General features: G+C 55.7%; 1 protein-coding gene across 4 annotated transcripts in view; it reads left to right on the top strand.

The window, feature by feature from the left end:
- PTPRN2 (protein tyrosine phosphatase receptor type N2) overlaps positions 1 to 18,146 on the top strand; it is a 697,620-nt gene that overhangs the window by 569,957 nt on the left and 109,517 nt on the right. For all 4 annotated transcript variants that reach the window (XM_079932273.1, XM_079932275.1, XM_079932274.1 and 1 more), the window contains exon 13: positions 16,879 to 17,091. In XM_079932273.1, coding sequence (XP_079788399.1) covers positions 16,879 to 17,091 — 213 coding nt within the window. The remainder of the gene's footprint in view (positions 1 to 16,878; positions 17,092 to 18,146) is intronic.

The following is an 18,146-nucleotide window of genomic DNA, read 5'->3' as shown; positions in this document are numbered from 1 at the left end:
GCGTCCAGTCCCCGGGTCCAGCCCCCTCGGGCGGCCCGCGGCGCCGGCAGCTCAGGAGAAGCAGGCCTAGTGGGACTCCAGTTACTTTCCACAGGTAGAGACTCACGAGGAGTCTCTACCAAACTTTCTGGAATGCAGTTATATTCTTATCTTTTTAATTTTAGTCCAGGGCCAGTCCTCTCCTAGGACCTGTCCTGTTTCACAGTAGCAGCGGCTGGAGGCCAGCGATTCCGGCCACGCGGCGTGTAGGGCCCCTGACGCCCGTGGGCGCCCGTCCCCTTCAGCAGGCAGAGAGCGGAGGGCAGGTGTTTCTGAAGTGGCGCAGCTGTTCTTTCCTGGTTGTGTGCGTTGTTGTAGCAGTCATTTGACAAAGATCAGTTTTTTAAAGCCACAGCTATGTAGACGTGATCAAGAGAGGACACCGTGACCTGAGCGAGTGTGCCCTTCACACTGTCAGAACGGGCCATCCCGGGTTTGCTGGAAGTCGCAGGAGGAGCCAGCGGCCTGGGGCCCTCGCCACGGCTGGGCCACGCCTGGCGTCTGCGGGGGTCGAGGGCCCCAACTGGGGGCAGGAGGCTTTGCACGCAGGGCAGTTGGGTAAGAGGACACGGCGCCTCTGCCCGCCGTGGACCTTCCTGTGTGGTGAGCGCAGTGCCCATGCCGCCCGGCGCCAGAGCCCATCCTGCCCAAAACCCCTGCCCTCCCGGGACAGGGGCCGCGCGGGACCGTGGGCGCCGCTGGGGCCCCGGATGCGGTGGCGGAGGCCAGGGGGCCGCGTCAGAGGGCGCAAGGACGGGCACGTGAAGTGGCATCTGTGGCGCCGATCCTTTGGTGACGGGTGCCAGAGCGACAGCAACGGTAAAGCCTGTAAGATGCCCGCAATCTCGTTTCATAGAAGACTGAGACAGCGCCAGCTGTCTTTTCCAAAGACAATTATTATTACTGAATGAACAGTTATTACTATTACGGGGAGTTTGGGAGGAGCCGATGGCGCCCTCACTGCTCGCCCGGAGCTCGCAGGGTCCGTGGTGAGAAACCGAGTTCTCCCTGTAAAATGGTGTGTGCACAAGTCTGTGCATGCACGTGCACACGTGTGTGATTGTGTGTGTGTGTGTTTACTGATGTTCTAGCCTTGACCAGCTTGGGACACTTAGTTTACCTCTCAAAATTTTGGTTTTCTCATCTGTGAAAATAGAAATAGCAACGCACAAATCTGGGGCTTCTGGGGGGCCTCCGGGGGCTCCATGAGCCCCACGTGGAAAGGCAGCAAACAGGGCTCAGGTCGCTCAGCCCTGCTCATCATGGGGTTCTCTTCTCCATGTGCACAAGTGCACACATGTATGTGAGATGGCGTGTGTCAGATGCTGTATGCACTTGCGTACAAGATATGTGTACGTGTGTGAGATGATGTGTGAGAGAGGATGTGTGTTCACATGGGAGGTGATGTGTGTACATGGACGTGAGAGGACTGCATGCATGTGACATGGCTGACACGGTTGTAGACGGTGTGTGGCTGTGTGAGGTGGTGTGTGCCTGTAGGCGAGACGGTGTGTCTGCCTGTAGGCGAGACGGTGTGTCTGCCTGTAGGCGAGATGGTGTGTGTTCCTGTAGGTGAGCCTGCGTGTGTGCGTGTAGGTGAGGTGAGGTGTGCACATGTTTGTGAGAGGTTGACAAATCAGGAGCACCCAGTTATTCTGAAGGCAAGGGATTCAACATAGGGTTTCAAATAAGAAACTTTGAGCTCAAAGCACAGGGGCTGGGGGAGCAGTGTCAGGGGCAGGGGTTCTTAGATGCGGAGCCAGTACTGGCAGCCGACACAGGGGCCTGGTGTGGGCAGCCAGGAAGCAGGTGCTCTGAACACACTGGCTTGGTTGGTTGGAGGAACGGGAGCCAACCTTCGATGGATCTGAGGAAGAGTTGGTGCAGGTCAGAGTGAGAAGAGAAGGGGGTCAAATGGATTGAGGTGAGGATCCCGAGGACACGGGGCACAGGATGAGCCTGCACTGGTGCAGGTGGGGCCAGGAGTGAGGTCAGAGCACATCGTGGCCTGAAAGAAGGGACAGACCTGATCACGGGAGGACGAAGGATAAGAAAGCCTCTAGCCTCACCCCAAAGAAGGACATTCAGGACAGAGAGGCCGTTGTCATGGAAACCGGGACACCCAATGGGAGAGAAGGAACTGAGTCTATTCTGAACGTGCTGAGCCCACAGGGCCTCTTATTCTCCCGACTGTCACCTGGGGAAGCCGCCCTTCTCCCCACCGTGCCAGTGTGGCTGCCACATTTAGGCACTGCTTTTGTAAATGGCCTTTTAAAAAATATTCTTAATGGTCAGAAGTGATCTTTCTTTTTAAAGGTTTATTTTATTCTTAAAAATACTCAAGAGCCATTTGGAAATAAGAACCATGAAATAGGGGGTGATCAGGTTAAATAATAAGGTCTTGGAGGAGGCAGAAGCACAAAATGTTAGAAAACATAAAACTAGATTTCGAGTTTGTTTGAGCGTATCTTCAGATAATTCTGAATGAGGACTTCAAATATGACAGAGAAAGGTCGAAGTAAATATGTAACTTCCTAAGGTGTTTGAACTGAAAGATCTCAGGAGACTATATATATATATATATATATTAGTTTTGCAAAAATTTTTACAGCTGTCTCAGTACATGGTAGCACCCTATGTAAGATGACCTGCTCATTTGTACCCTACTTGCTAAAACGTGAATGTGCATAACACTGCACCCACAGGGGAGATTCGACCATTTTTTACTCAGTTGGCTATTGGGCGGCTGTGGGTGAATTCATACGCAATTCTGAAGGGCCATCACTGGATTTCTCAGAGTGACAGCTAACCCCGAACCTTCTGGGACTGCTCCATGTTGTGTCAGAAAGACAAGCCGCTGGCTCTTTCCAGAAACTTTGTCCCCATTAGATCTCGATACTTGTACACATGTTTGCGATGTAAAATCAGAAGCTATCACTTTATAGTGATTCATCTTCCGCAGGCTTCAGGTACTGAGCCAACTTGTCAGGCTGTGACAGTTTTACATTTAATGGGAGCCCATTTTCATACATTAAGGCACACGTCAGTGTTTTCCTTAAAAGTATATGTGAACAGGAGAAAGCTGAAGTGCATAATTATGAAATAAACATTTGCTTGAATTGTTGTTCTACTTTTAATTCCAGAGTAATTTCAGGAAAAAAACTGTTTTCCAAACAATTATAGTGGACATGTACTATGTAATTGACAAAGTATGTGGAAGCACTTTTAACCCAAAAAGAGAGAGAACCCACACATTCTTCATAGCACTACTGTGTTTCATCTGTAGATAACGGCATGATTTAGCCATTTTCAAAAAAGTTAGATTCTTGTTCAAGCGGTAATGAGTCTTTCTTGCAAACACTCGCTCTAAGGAATTTTAGCTCAGTTTTGTGAAGAAGAATAAAATCTAGTCATGAACATACAATATATTTACTATACTGGACATCAATTATTAAATATGTATTTTATAGCTTTATTTTGTAAATAATAAAAGGTTAGATCTTTACAAAGAGGGAAATTGAAAGTAATACATCTTCTAGACTCTAGAATCTAGAGAATAAAAAACAAATTAAACTGTAGGGAGACTGCTCTGTTTGTAAACATCTGTCCGTATGAAGAGTTTTTCAAAATGCTACTTTTAATGGACAAACCATTAATAGTCATAATCAGGTTTTGAAGCTTTTCTTGTCCTTACAGGAACTGTAATTTCAAAGTTTGAAAAAGAAAATCTAAAACAAATTCCTACATATTTGTTAACCAGTCCTTCAAGCATAAATTCTTGCTGAAATACATTTTTTGGTTTTAATACAATGGTTTCATGTGACCCTGTTAGGCCATTGGAGGGAGTAGCACCTCTATTTCATAACAGAGTTCCTGTTTTTGTATTTTGAAAATTCTAGATCGATCTGAATATAAGCTGAGATGAGAATAATAAAAGCTGAATTACGTTGGTGATTTTCTCTCTGTTTTGAGGAAAGAATTCAGATTTTTCCTGAAATAAAGTAAACGATTTGAACGAATAATTTTATTATTTCTCCATTCCTCTCCATTTTAAAGATTTTATCGCAATACGTTAAAGTTGCTCAGGTGTCACCCCAGCTGGTGAATTTGATTGCCCTGCTTCCAATATGCAAGGGAGACTGGTGAGGAATCTACTCAAATGCAGCCCCTCTTGTTGCAATGGACTTGGCTTCTGTCTCCATGAATAAGGACTTGTCATTAGTGTCTAAAACTCTTCCAAATATTGTCCTTGAAAATATTGCTTTTCACAACTAATGCGGTTCAATTGAGTCATCTATACTGACCTGTGCAAGCATCCTTTCTAGAAAATTATCTCAGTGACAGTTACTGTTTCACTAGGAGGTTGACCAATAAAACATCTTGCTTTTCAAAATTCATTCATTGATATAAAATGTTATTTTCTTTAACATTATATCGGTATGAAAATACAGTATACGCATAGCTACAGTATGAAAAGGATCAAATTTCACTTTTATAACTTAAAATCATTTCTATAAATGGATTTACAAATCAAAAATATTTTAAATATAATTCATGTACCATTATATTTTTTAAACAAAATTGCTTCAGATTTTCTGAAATCAAGCAAGTATCCCAGAAGGTCTTTTTGCCACTTTCTATCTTACCATAATATTGAGAATTCCTGATGTTTCCCATGACAGTCTTTCTCTATTTTGTTTTAAAATACATTTTCTCTGATAATTTAGTTCATTGGAAATTTATTCTGATCAGTTAAATGTGTGATCTATAACAGTTTGGTGCTCCCTAAGTTGAAAATGAGATTTCTAACACAGAACATTAGGTTTACACATAACAAATGTGAACTGCACTTTAAAAGAAGTCTTAGCAAGATCAACATATCATTTTCAACTAAATTGTTTAGATATTTTGTAGGTTTGGGTGAATTTTACATATACTTCTTATTCATCAGCTAAACAATCCTAATTTCTATATGAATAATATACGCATCAGATATAAATGATTCAATCAACATGCCTCTCAAAAACATTTTGCATCATGTTTAAAAGTTTTCTCTGAAAATGTCATTGAAATTTATTATTAAATGAAGTCTAAGCTCTCATGACAAAAAAAAAAAAATCCTAACAGCACCATTCATTCTCCAAGATATTAGCTGAACCTAGTCTTACATTGTTGTCAAAACACTTTCCTACTAAAGTATTTTTAAGAATTAAAAGATAGACACATTTTTCCTGCCCTGGATGTAAGAAAGCATTTTTAAATAAAGGGAAATAGAGTGAAAATCTGGTGGATTAATTTATCCGTTTCTGAAACAGACTTGAAGGATCAGAACCTAAAATACAAATACATTCTTTTAATGAATTTCCTGGGCAACCCGTTCATCTCTAAGCTCTGGGAGCGAGGGCTCCGGACTCAGACGCTGCGTCCTGGGGGGGCGGGGAGGAAGGTGTGGGAGTACTTGACAAGCGCTACCCCACGAAGAATACACTGTGGTGTGCACCAAGGCGTGGGTGAGAAAACAGACTTTTCTGCTCATAAAAACCTACATTAAGAGTTTAAGGCCCTTCTAACTGTTTAAAAAGTGACTACAGGCAAACTTGAACTGTGCCACCATCGTGCCACCCACCCTTCCTGAACGCACAAGAAAGACAGGGCATTAAATTCAGATTAAATCGGGAATGTGCTGCTTTGAGGTTGGAAGTGAAACCCTTTGGGACAACTGAAAAACTAGCTAAATAAAATGAATGTATTTGCTTATTATTTACTTATTTAACATGTCATATCGTGTTTGTATGGAAAGCAGGACAGTATCTGACTTCGAGCTGCACGCCCTCTCTGGGGTCGTCGACCCTCTGACCGCCCCCAGGGGCCCTGGACGACGCGGCTGGGGTCCTCCTCGCGCTGTCTGTCGGGCCTCCCCTCGGGCCGCTCCCCTGGCCATCCGAGCAGGGTCCTCACAGCCGGTTGTGGCTCCTGGCGATCGAGGGCAAGGAAAGTGACAGGGGCGTGCAGCGGGCGGCCGGCCGGCGAGGAGGGTGCCGCCGAGGCCGGGCCCCTCGCGGGCTCCCGGAGCCTCTCGGCGCCTCACCGCGGATTGGGAGCTCGCGCAGGTTCCCCTTCAGCGCGGGTGAGCAGGCCGGGCGCTCCCCGAGGCGGCGCGGTCCCCGGCCCCGCGAGCCCCGCTGCCCCCGCGCCAACCCCAGGTGCGCCTGGCGGACCTCTGGCCAGCCGGGGAGGGAGGCGCGGCCGCACCGGCCGCCCGGCCCCGGCCCGGCGCGCCGCGCCCCGGGAGGCACCGCGCTGGGTCTCCGTGAAGATGCACCGACCGCGCTCACTCCCGCCAAGTCCCAGGGCCCTGTTCGCAAGGCAGGCGGGCCGACAGCGAGGGCCGGGCGCCCAGGTGCCCCCACGGCCGAGCACGGGGCCTGGGCATGTCCCCCCTGCCCGCCCCCGTCCCCTCTGCCCGCCGTGTGCCTGGCGCGGCGTCTCCTGACCGCCCGGAGTCCCCAGCACCTCAGAAAAGGCCGGCCCTCCTGTCCCGGAGAGGACGTCCCCGGCCCCGGCCCCCAGCGTCCTGAGATCCCCCCACGCGGGCTGAGGCGGCCCGGGAGCCCACTCCCCCGCACACAAGCGAGCGCGCGCGCGCACAGGCGGTTGCTATGGAGAGGCCGGTTCCCAGCCAGGCTGAGGGCGGCAGGTCCCCTCCCGCAGGCCTCCCCTCCCTGCCGGCCCCTCTGTCCGCAGTCCTACCCCCTCCCCCGGCCGGGGCTCTACGGGGCCCCTCCCGCTTCCTCCCCTTCCCCCTCCTCTTTCCAGGAGGTACCGGGCCGACCCGGGCCCCCCGGAGGGCAGCAGGGAGGAACAGCCAGTCGGGTCTTGGTCCCCAGGTGGCGCGGGGCGTGGGCTCCGGGGATGGGAGCGATCCGGCGGCTCGCGGGAGGCCCGGCGGGTGGACAGAGGACGGGGGGTCTGTAGGCCCTGACCCGGCGTGGGGATGCGAGAGCAGGGGTGGCTCCCCCTTCCTGGCCTGCCGGCTGTCCGCGGGCGGTGTGCGCCGTGGTGGGTCGCTGGAGTGGAGCCGCGGTGCCCCTTTGGCCGCCCCGGAACTGAGTTTCCCCTCGAGCTTCTCGAAGCCCGGCGAAGCGGCCAGCAGGCCTCCAGCCCCCGCGAGCTCGGGCCGCTCAGGCCTACCGAGCCCGGGTTCTCGGAAGCGCTCGACTCCCGGCCCCTAGAAATAGCAAATGCAAGTAGATCTCAGCTTAGGCCTTCGGTCAGAGGAAGCGAGTCCTTCGGACACTTTAGACAGAGGCAAGCACTTCGCAGGCACTCGTGCCCGGAGCCCTGGCCCGGGGAGGGCGGGCCGGGCGCTTAGGCACTTCTGTTTCCGCGAGGGGAGCGCGACGGCGGGGACCCTCGGCGCGGGGCAGGTCTGGGGGCAGCGCCCGGGGGAAGGGAGGGGGGAAGCGGTGCGAGCTCGCCCGCGGGGCCGACCGGGCTGGGGGCGGGGGCCGCGGCTCTCCCGGGCCCCGGGGCCGCCGGGTGTGGGCAGAAGGGGCGTCGGGCGAGGAGCGGCCGCCGCCTCCAGCTGTCCCGAGCGCGGGAACAATGGGGAGGCGGTGGGAGAGGGGCACTGGGAGGAGGGCGCCCGGGTTTCCAGAAAAGGAGAAACTAAAGAGCCCTCCACAGACTGTCATCTGCATGTGACAAGATCTCCCCCCCACTCCTTTCTTTCTTCCCCTTGTGCCTGCAGCTGTGGGCCTCGAGAGCGCATTGTACGCACAGATGTTGGGTTTCAGCTCTCGCGCTAGGCTGCTCGGCGGGGGGCGCCGCGCACCGGGGGTGCCCCGACCTGTGGCTGCGACCAGGGGTCCAGAGCGGGGAGAGTGGGGGTGAAAGGGCGGGGGAGCGGCCGCAGCGACCGCGAGTCCGCGGGAGGCCGCTCACCAGGCCCAGACGGTCTGGTCGCCCCCCAGGCCCCTGCTTGGCCTCGGGCGCCGCCGGCCCGACTTAGAGTCGCGCCCTGGGCCCGCGCCCGGGGTCGGGGAGCTTCGGGAGGAGCGAGCGACTGAGAGCGCGGCCTGCGACCTCGCTCCGCTCCTTCTGCGGGGCAGTGGGCCAGGCCGGGCCTTTGACCTGGGGAAGCGAGGACGCAGCTCGATTCCTTCCTTTCCCCGCCATCCCGTCCCGACGTTTTGGGCTGGCGGCCCGCATTTCGCCTGGACCAAATGGCGGCAAAGTTCTCAGTAGTTCCTGCGTCCGGCAAGGCGCTTTGTAGGCGCCTTCGAGACCTAAACACTCGAGCGGGATTCCTATAAGGGGCGGGGGGCGGGGGCGTTTACTCGCGATTTGCCCGGCGTCATTGGCCAGCTTCAATTTGGAAAGGGAGCAAAAGGCCCCCAGGGCAAAAGTGTCAAAACTAACTCGGAAGAAGGATGTATCCTGAGTTTTTCTCTTGCAAAGAGTTTCGACGCCACCCCTCCCATAGCAGAGGTCACAGCAGGGCCGTGCAGGTTGACATTTCTTGCCGTGTCCCCTCTCCCCCGGGTGCTACCCTGAACTTGCCCAGTCTGAAGTGCGACTCGAACGATGAAAGGGAGAAAGGCTGAAAAGAAAGAAAAGGCGAAGGCCCGGGCTGCCGCGCTGTACAAATGACTGACAAAGCCGATGTCCATTCATAGTCTCGGGCGGGAGAGGGTGTTTGGAGAGCCGCGGCCCCTTAGCCAATTGCTGTCAGCAACCTGTGTGTGTGCGGGGGGGACATCGCTATAGCAACCGGTGGCTGGGCCGCGAGCCGCGCCGCCGCCGGCCGCGTGCGCGCCGGGCCGGATATAAGGCGGGGCGCGGCGGCCGCGCAGGATGGAGCTGCGCGCGCGACCGGTGGCCCTGCGGGGACCGTCCCGCGCCCGGCCCCGCGCCCACCCTCTCCGCGCCCTGACCCGAGCGCCTTGCCCTGGGGCCGGGCCCCGGCGGAGCGCACAGAGCCCGGCCGAGCGGCGGAGCAGAGCTGCGGGCTCCGAGCTGGTGCGGCCGCCGCCACGGCCCGTGGAGCTGCGGCGCGCGGCACCTTTGTCTCCGCCGGCTGCCGGAGAAGTTTGTGGTCAGAAGCAGGATGGCCCCGCTCGTCTGTGGCTCCGGCCCAGGGAAAAAGGCTGACGGCGGTGATGGCGCCGCCGCTGCCCGCGGCCGCCGCGCCCCGAGGCCGTTCGGCCGGGCACACGTCCTCCTCTCCTCCGGCTTGGGCGCCCGGCGCCCGCCCCGCTGCAGGTAACCAGGGGCGCGGGGCCGGGGCGTGGGCACTGGTGGGGCCGTAGAAGGGACAGGGGCCGGGTTGGGGGCCGGAGGGAGCGGGAGAGACCCACCGAGGGCATCGCCAAGGCATGTAGGTGGCGCGGCGAGGAACCGGAGCCTGGTAAGGGTGGAGGGTGCGCGCGGGGCGGGGGGCGGGGGCGGGGGCGGGGTGAGGGGCTCGGATGGGCGACCTGGGCGTCGGAGAGCCCAGTCCTGGGGCTAACTGACTCGCAGCAGGCTGCCTGTCAAGTGCTCTGTTTGGCCGGGGAGGTCTGCGTCTGAGGTCATTCCCCAAGTGGGACAGGGGTGGACATCCCGTGGTGACCCGGTCGGTGGCAGTCCCACCCCAGAGCTCCCCGCGAAGACGGGCTGGGCTGGGGCCACTGCCTCTCGGACTCCGCATCGCCAGCCACTCCGGGCGGTTCGGACCAGCGAGAGGGCGGGGGCGGGGGCGGGGGTCGCAGATGGGGAGGGTTGTGGGAAAAGATGAAGGACGGGATGAGCAGCCGGCGTGGAAGGGAACCAACGTGGGAGCATTTTCCTCGCAGCCCGTTTTGGGGCGCTCTTCGCCCTTCTTATCGGGGCCGGAGCGCGCCTCTGTGCTGTCGAGGCGTTCCAGTTAGAGGACGCTGGATGGGCACCCAGGCAGGAGAGTGCCAGGGGCAGGTGGGGCCGTGTGTGGGAGTGCAGGGTTCTCTGATCTCCCCGGTCCGGTGGAGAACGCCTCCGAGCGGCCACCTCCCCTCCCCCAAAAGGAACCGGCGCTGTCTCGGCGCCCTCCCCGGTGGGGCGGCCGCGCGCTTGCCAGAGAAACTTCTGACGCGGAGCTGTTTGAAGGAGGGACTTTATTTATTGACTGCCTGTGTGGTTCTGAAGTGGGACTTGCCTCGGGGCTTTACAGAAGCCTCGGTCTCGGTCGGGGCCGTCGGGCAGACCCCGAACTAGGGGTTGAAACCTCAGCAGAAGAGATCCTGTGGAGCCGGAGCCGGACTCCCGCCCTTTTGTGTCATCAGTGCTCAGAGGTCGCTCCACGCTGGACGGCTGGGGGTGTCTGTCACAGTCGCCAGTGCCTACTGCACCCCCAAACGCACAGCCGGAGGGTGGCCAGGAGCCATCGGCCGCAGCGGGCACGGTGCCCCCGCCAACCGCCCAGCTCCCCGGCCCGGCCCCTGGCCCCTGCCCCCGCGTCCTCCTGCTCTGGGGTCCGGTGGCCCCGCTAAGTCCGCAGACAGCGGCCCCTGGTCGGCACCGGGGAGCCTCCCCGCCTGGGGTCAAGGGCGCTGCGGGGCCCAGTGGTCTTCGGCAAACCGGCCTTCTCTGGATGAATGCGAACGAAAGTGCGAGGCGGTGAAGGTTTGCGTGCAGGAGGGACACGGAAGCTCCCCTCTCTTTATCAGCCTCGGAGGGGCCGCCCGCACGCAGCTAAGCACACCCCGCTTGGCTCCCGAGACGGGCGGCGAGGTGAGGCAGGGGACCTGTGCGGCTCCGCGGGGCCCGGGGTGGGCGGGCGTCGTTGGGCACACTGATCCATGCCCCGCGGCCGGCGCGCTTTGTGGCGGGAGGGGCTGGGCCCCCCGCACTGTCCCCGCGGGAAGCGGGCTGGGGCCGCCTGGGGACCCCTCCGCGCTGTGAATACCAGGAACCCTCGACCCTTTGTGTCCGGCGCTGCGGTCCGATCTTTCCCACCTCGATGCGGATCGCCTACAGGAGAAAGGCGGGAGGGACTGGGAACGAGAAGTGAGAAAGCCGGGGCCTGTCGAAGGGGAGGGGCCGAAAACGGCCGTGCGCCCCCGGGACCCGCGCTCTGGGCGGCGCCGCGGCAGGGTCCTGACCCGCGACGCCAGGCGAGCCTCCCAGAGGCGACTTCTAAGCCTCCGCGAAGGAGAGAAGCAGAAACCCCAGTGCTGAAAAGGGCTTGATTCTTGCGGAGGGAAAACTCCTTCCAGAGCACGGGTGACCCAGGGGACGCCTGACCCCGGGGGCGCGCGCCCGGGCCTGGGCAGGCCGCGGGCCGACTGTACGCTTCTGCAGCGCGGGCCCCCGGCCGCGCTTCAAGCTTATTGGTCGGGTTTGAGTTTGGATGCGATAAACATGCCGACGGAGCCTGAGAGGTGGCCGGGCCGGCTTTCTCCCCGGTCGGGCCACGTCGTTCCCTTCTCGGAGGGTCGCCCTCTGTTTCCCCCGAGACAATTTGCTGCTTATCAAGCTCTGCTAAAAATTAGTTCACACGGGGGTGTTTTTCCCACTTTCAACATAAATATCGTAAATCTTCCCTGACACCTGAAAACAGAGTATTTCCCCCAAACTGATCTTCTAGGAGTGCTTAAAGATGCAAACAGACAATTTATAATCTTCTGTGTATTTACTTTTACGCCTATGCCTGAACAATACCTCATAAATAGACGATTTTAAAACAGCGTATCCCCACTTTATTTTCATTGAGGTTTATATTTAAGAATAATTGTTTCTTGGAGATTGTTTTCTTTTGCCCATATAAGCTTTTTTTTTTTTTTTGGCTACTTGAATGGCAGATTTGCAAGTACAATTTCATCTGCACAAACGAACAATAGCCTTCAGCTGCACAAAGGATTCCTCCCACCCTGAATTCAGACCGCAATGCCTCTTGCTCTGATAATAGCTTCTGAAAAGATTTTGTAATGCAGAGAATTAATACATGATTATTTCCGCCTGACTTCTCTCATTTATTAGAATTCTGTGGCCAGTTCCAAATTAAAAATAGTTCAGTTAACAGCTTTAAAAAATACTTTTAAAATATTTTAAGACACCCCCCCAATATTTTTAAGTTTGGTCATTCCTGTGGCTTGAAAGCTGTTAAAATTTTTGATCGGCTTTAAAGTGATAGTTACTATATCTTAGTAAATATATCTTAGTAAACTTAGCGTGAAATTTCCAAATAATTCTAAGATGGTTCATCTGGGAAACCAAAGACAGACTTGTTTTTAACCATTCATTAGTCTCTGAAATTAATTTCTAAATTTTACAGAGAAAAAGATCTTTACAATTATAGGAACATAAAAGTGCAGAGGAACACGGGATACGGCTGGGTTTGCAAATCAGATTCTTTAGAAATGATGCAAATGAAAACATCCACAATATTAGAAGTTTAGTATCAATGAAATTGCTGCATGCCTGTGCCCATAAGTTTTTGGGTACAAGTGCGTTTTAAAATTGAAGTCAGTGATTTCGATAATGAATTGCTCTTGCTAACTGGTTGCGTAGCACAGCCTTGGGAAAATGCTACATTTTCCTACCCGTCAACAAATATTTTTTACCATGAAGTTATATATTGGTGTGGCTGCCTCACGATCAAGTTCGGGTATACAATGTTCTTTTTTCCTCTTTCTTCTTTTATTTTAGGCTTACCACGTGGACAGCTTAAAAAAAAAGTTTTGAAGGCATTTTGCCATAAATGGCAAAGAAGATAAAGGAAGCCCCAGGCACCTTCACTTATAAGCACAGATCAAAATAGTTTAAATAGGTCAGGACAATGTCTGCAGATTCTAAGAGCAATTCCGCTGATTGCCTCTGTGGTCACATATGCATTTCAAATCACAGCTTTTGCAATATTTTATATTCTAAGTTCAAGGAGCTGCAGGTGGAGATGGTTGAGTGGAAGAAATATGCAATGTGCTTCAGTTTACTCTCGGTGCCTCTAACCTGATATAAAGTTGACTTACTCTTCCTGATTCTTATAAAAAAATCATACTTTTCCTGCTTCTGCAACTTAGTATTAAGTGCTTGTATATGTGTCGCCTGCACCCTGGGGTACACAGACACCCCGTGCTCCCTGTGTGACCAGGCTGCTTGGGACGGCTGCTTCCTCCACCTTCCCCCTCACCCCTCCCCTGCTCCGAACTTTCCGGGGGGTGGGAGCTGCCACTGTACAGAAGGAGGCGGCCTGACTGTAAATGTCAAAGTCATAAATATTTAAACATTATTTTCTTTCAATTTCAAGTCAAGACTGACAAGATGCCTCTAATTAGTGGAGGGCTCTCGGCAGGGCTCAGCGCCAGGACAAGACTGCAGGAAAGCACCTGTAGTTACAGCCCCTCGGCCTGGGGGAGCAGGGACCCAGGTCACTCCTGGGCAGGACAGAGGGTCAGACTCACTTTTAAGCAAAGGCACCCGTTGCTTTCTCTTAAATCTCCTGGTTAGCAGGGGTCCCTTAAGATGTTTTTTAACTCTACAATAAAGAAAGGCTATACAATAATCATAGTTATTTAAACTCAATCACTGTGCCGAGGACGGAGTTCACGCTCTTTAATTTTTTTAAAAAAGTGTAAATTTTTATTTCTTCCGGGATTCCTCAGTCCTGACTTGCAGCCAAGCGTTTTTCCTCCCCGCGTGACCCTCCCGACAGCACTAGGTAGGACGTTGGAGTCATTGAGGGCGCCCCAAGGAAGAGCGACTTTTCGGGCTCCAACCGAGGTGCCCAGGGGCCAGCGAGAGGCAGGATTCCCAGCCGAGCCCTAAGATCCTGCGGCCGCAGCGTCACAGTGGCCCAAACCGGCGCATCCCTCTCTGTCCCCAACAGGCTTCCTTCCTCTCCTGGTCAGATCCCTCCTCCCCGACCACGCCCGCCGTCCAGGCCCCTCCTTGACCCGGTGCTCGCCCTCCCCAGCCTCACCAGACCCCTCTCCTGGATGCGAGAGGACCACTGCCACCCCTTCCCTGCGGGGCAGCTCCGGCCCAGGCGGCGGGGAGCTGGACGGGACCGTAGAAAGTGGGACTCAGTGGACGTGGAGTCCCGTCCTCTTCCCCGGGAGCACCTGGGACCCAGCGGGGGCTGCGCAGCTGGCCGGAGACAGAGCGGGGCCCAGGGAGGAGGGACCCGGGCAGTCACTCTCCTTGACATTTTTCTTTGACCTCTGAGTAAACTCCAAGCGCTGCGTGAGGGGAGGCCGGGCAGGCCCCTTTCCGCTTCCCCGGCCGAGAGCGCAGCCTACGGGTCACGGTGACCGTCGGTTTCCGGCAAAAAGGGACGAGCCGGCCGGGCGGCGACACTTAGGGCTGCCCGGCCTCCCTCCCGGGGGAGCGCCCCGCCGGGGTCTCTCCTGCCGCCCCAGACCCGGGCCAGGGTAAAGTGCGGGCGCCGCTGCCGGCCTCCTTAGAGGGCCTCTGCGCGTTCACGGCCTCCCACCTGGAACCGAGCGACAACCGGGCTACGCTTGTGCCTCTTACCCAGCGAGACCCCGCGCCTGGGCCGGACCCTGTTCAGGTCCTCAGTCCTCCGCGCGCTGGCGACCGCCCGTCGGCTGCGCACTGAGGTGGTGGCCACCCACCGAGGCGCTGCGCGTCCCCTCGGAGCCAGGCTGGTCACCGCGCGCGTGTGCGCTTCACGTCGCGGGGCAGAAGGGTTCGGGAAGTCCCCGTACCCGGGCGCGGTCAGCCACGTGGGCGCGCGGGGTCCCCCCGACGCCTGGACTGGCTCCCCTGGGGGGGGGCGGGGCGGGGGCCGCCGGTCGCCTGCGCCGGGGCGGAGTGGGGGATGCAGTGACGGCTGGGGGCGCCGAGCGGGGTCTAGCGGGACGCCCCCTCCGCCGGCCGCGCGCCCTCCTTTGTTGTCCCCGCTCGTCTGCGGAGGCTCGGAGCCGGCCTCTCCCGGGAGCGGAGGAGCGCTAGTGGGGGGAGGGGCGCATCGGCGGGGTGGGAACCCGGGCGGCCGGAGCCTCGCCGGCCTCTCAGGGGAGCGTCCCGGGCCGGAGGGCTTGGAGAGGGGCGCGCTCTTCTTGAACCGGCCGCGGGAGGACGGGCGTGAACCAGCGGCACCGCGCGGGGGCCGAGGAGCCGGGCACGTGGGTGTCGGGCCCCCTCCCAGTCCGCCCGCGTCTCCGGCACCGCGGCCGGGTCCCTCCGGTTTATTTCTGCGGTTCGGCCTGTCGCCGCGCGGGGCGGGGACACGGTGCCGGGGGGAAGCGGGGCCTGCGGGGCTGGCAGCCGGCAGCTCTCCGGGTGACTTCTTTCTGGGCCGGGGAGGGAGGGGCGAGGGGAGGGGTGAGAGAGGATGGGGAGGGGTCTTCCGCCCGCCTCTCCCTCCAGGCCGAGGGCCGCGCGCACCGGCCGCACTGGCCGGGGGGCCCCCGCGCCCCGCTCGCCCCACCGCCCGGGCGTCCCGGCTCCCTCCCCCGACCCCCCCCCCCCCCCGTCCGCGTCTCCCCCTAGCGTCCCCGCGCCTCCGTCCCTCCCGCCGCTGGCGGACCTGCTGTCCTCCTCGGAGCCTCGCATCCAGGCAAGAAAATCCGGCGTCTTTTCTCATTTCACCCGCGTTTCCATTAACCCAGTCCCGGCACCAGCTAATCCGCGGCACCGAAGGCAAAAGGAGGCTAATTAATGACCAGCTTTTCCAGTCAGGACCGGCGATAATTGCTTTGGTGGCCTTTATGATTACAAGATAAAAATGGCCCGGCCTGACATAAGAGGCCCTGTGTACACTCGGAGACAGGAGGAAATGAAGAGTTGGGAGGCTGAATACGGAGCAGAAAATTACTAATAGAAGAGAGATAATGAATAGGCCGGCCAGGCATTCATGGGGAAAAATCCATTTTGTTACCACGCGAAATTAGGTGGTGGAAAGGAGTTTGCTAATTGTTCTCATCTTGTAGCAACCAGGACTGGGGCGGGGGCGTGCATTTCTATTCATTCCCCGAGTAATTGCGGAAGGGTGTGCTGGCCGAGTCTCCATCGTCCCCTGGCGTTTTAATTGTTGCTGATATTCCTTATAATGAAGCTAATGAGGGCGCGCACTGTGCAACTTTGTGTGCATGGAGACTCGTGCAACGCGCCGAAAGGATGTTCTTACCCACCCCCATCCCGCCCCGCGAAGCAGGAGAAGCCGACGGACCTGGGCTCCCTTACCTTTCACCCGCCGAGAAGTGAACTCCTGGACCATAGTGCGCCCCTGTCTCGCAGCTCCTTTCAAGGAAAAGTGCCGAGGTGCGAAGTGCGGGGTCTGTGCGGGGTGTAGACGCGGCCCAGGTCCGAGGTCTGGACGAGGGGACGAGGGGACGTGCCTTGGAAGGCGAGCGGAGGGGCTTCCGGGATGGCAACTCCCTGCAATATGTGCAAGAATATTAGCCTGACGCTTCACAGAAGCAGGCTCAGTGGTTGGACTTCTGCTGGTACCCTTACGCACAGCAGGAGCTAGGCACCCCCATCCGGTCTATCCACCCCAGCCCCACCGTTTGTGAGGCATCCGCTCCCCGCGTACCTCTTGAGAAGGGACGAAGGCTTTATTTTACTTAAGGCAGTGAATTAGCTGCCGAATACTTTATACCTTTAAGTTTGAAAAACGGCGGCCGTTAAGGAAACAAAAGTGACGCCTGTAATGACGTTCCTTGTGAAAACATTGCCGTCTGCGGCGCGCTGTGTTGAAATGACTGTAGCTTCCGGTCCGAGGGCTGCTTTCCTGGATGCCCTCCTGTTGTCTCAGTGCCAGCCCAGAGCTTTACGTTTTAGGTTGCGTTTGGAAGGGCTGGTTTTCAGGACTCATGATTCACCGGGTAGTAACCTGCCCCCTCTCCTATTCTGCAGAAAAGCAAACCCAAGCTTCTGCCTCACCAGGCAGAACGAGAGGACTCGACCAAGTTCATCGTGCTCACTCTGGTCTCCGTCGTCGCCATCGTGGCGGTCCTGCTGGCGTCCGGCGTCATCTACTGCCTACGACACAGCTCTCAGTACAGGCTGAAGGAGAAGCTCTCGGGACCTGGGGGCGACCCGGACCCTGATGCCACCAACGCCTACCAGGTAAAAAGAGACTTTTCTAAGTGCTGTTTCAGTTCCATTCACCACTGGAATGGACGGATTGTGTAAGTCGTCTTTGGCCCCTCCCCCATTCCCAGCAGTTGTTCATTTATTCATAGTTTGGGTTCTTGTGTGATGACGATTTGAAACTTCTCATTAGCATTCACGTAAATACCTTGAAACCCTAGTTTTCCTGCTCTAAATTAATCTTATGCTGTTCTGGGATGGTCTCATGTTAGCTGTGAAAGCGGGCTGCTAATTAGAAATGTGGAAAAAGTGTAATACATGAATTATGTATTATCTGTTATCTTCCTTAGTTTGGCCACTATTAATAAAAAATGCCGGAGTTGCAAGACAAATTGGTTGTGTAGATGTATGAAGGTGTCTCTTAAATCATCGGCTTCCTCAGGATCTCATGTGAAAAGATCCTCTGACCTGATCTGTTGCCACCTTCGCTGTTATTTGGATAAAGTGGCATCTAAGGCCGATAGATGGAAAGTAAACCAAGGATGTCTTCAGGAGAGCAGTGGTGGAGCCATGCACTGGTGATGCAGAAACGGTCCAGACACACCTGGAAAAAAATTGGAACCAATGAGACTGAGGGGAGGAGGTTCAGACGAAACTGGACATAAAAAAAAATTCACAGAATGTTTGGGAGTTCCGTAGCACGCACTCCAGATTTAATAATGTTCGTAATGAAAACACATCTTCACGCAAGCCCAGAATATATACCAGTCAGGGCACTTGATTTCTTCTAACATAAAATATAACGCAACTCCAAGTATATTTTCCCGTTTGGGAAGGTAATTTACTTAATCATCGTTTCCTGAAGTTCAATAGATACATTTTGTAAAGCGTTTCTCCCATTGGAGTAGAGTCTTTGCTTTCTGAAGTCACATGACCGTGACATGGAATATGTCGTGTAAATACTGCATCCTGCTTTACAGTCACGGCTGTAAATGTTATCATTCTGTCATCACAGTTGCACTGCTGGGGAGCGGCTCAAGCTCTGTCTAGAACACCGCCCCCCCCCCCTCAGGAGCTTGTCTGAGAGCCGC

The sequence above is a fragment of the Stenella coeruleoalba genome, assembly GCF_951394435.1.
Source record: "Stenella coeruleoalba genome assembly, chromosome: 9".
NCBI lineage: Eukaryota > Metazoa > Chordata > Mammalia > Artiodactyla > Delphinidae > Stenella > Stenella coeruleoalba.
The sequence above is the reverse complement of the archived record's forward strand: the minus strand, read 5'-3'. Positions and strand labels throughout refer to the sequence as shown.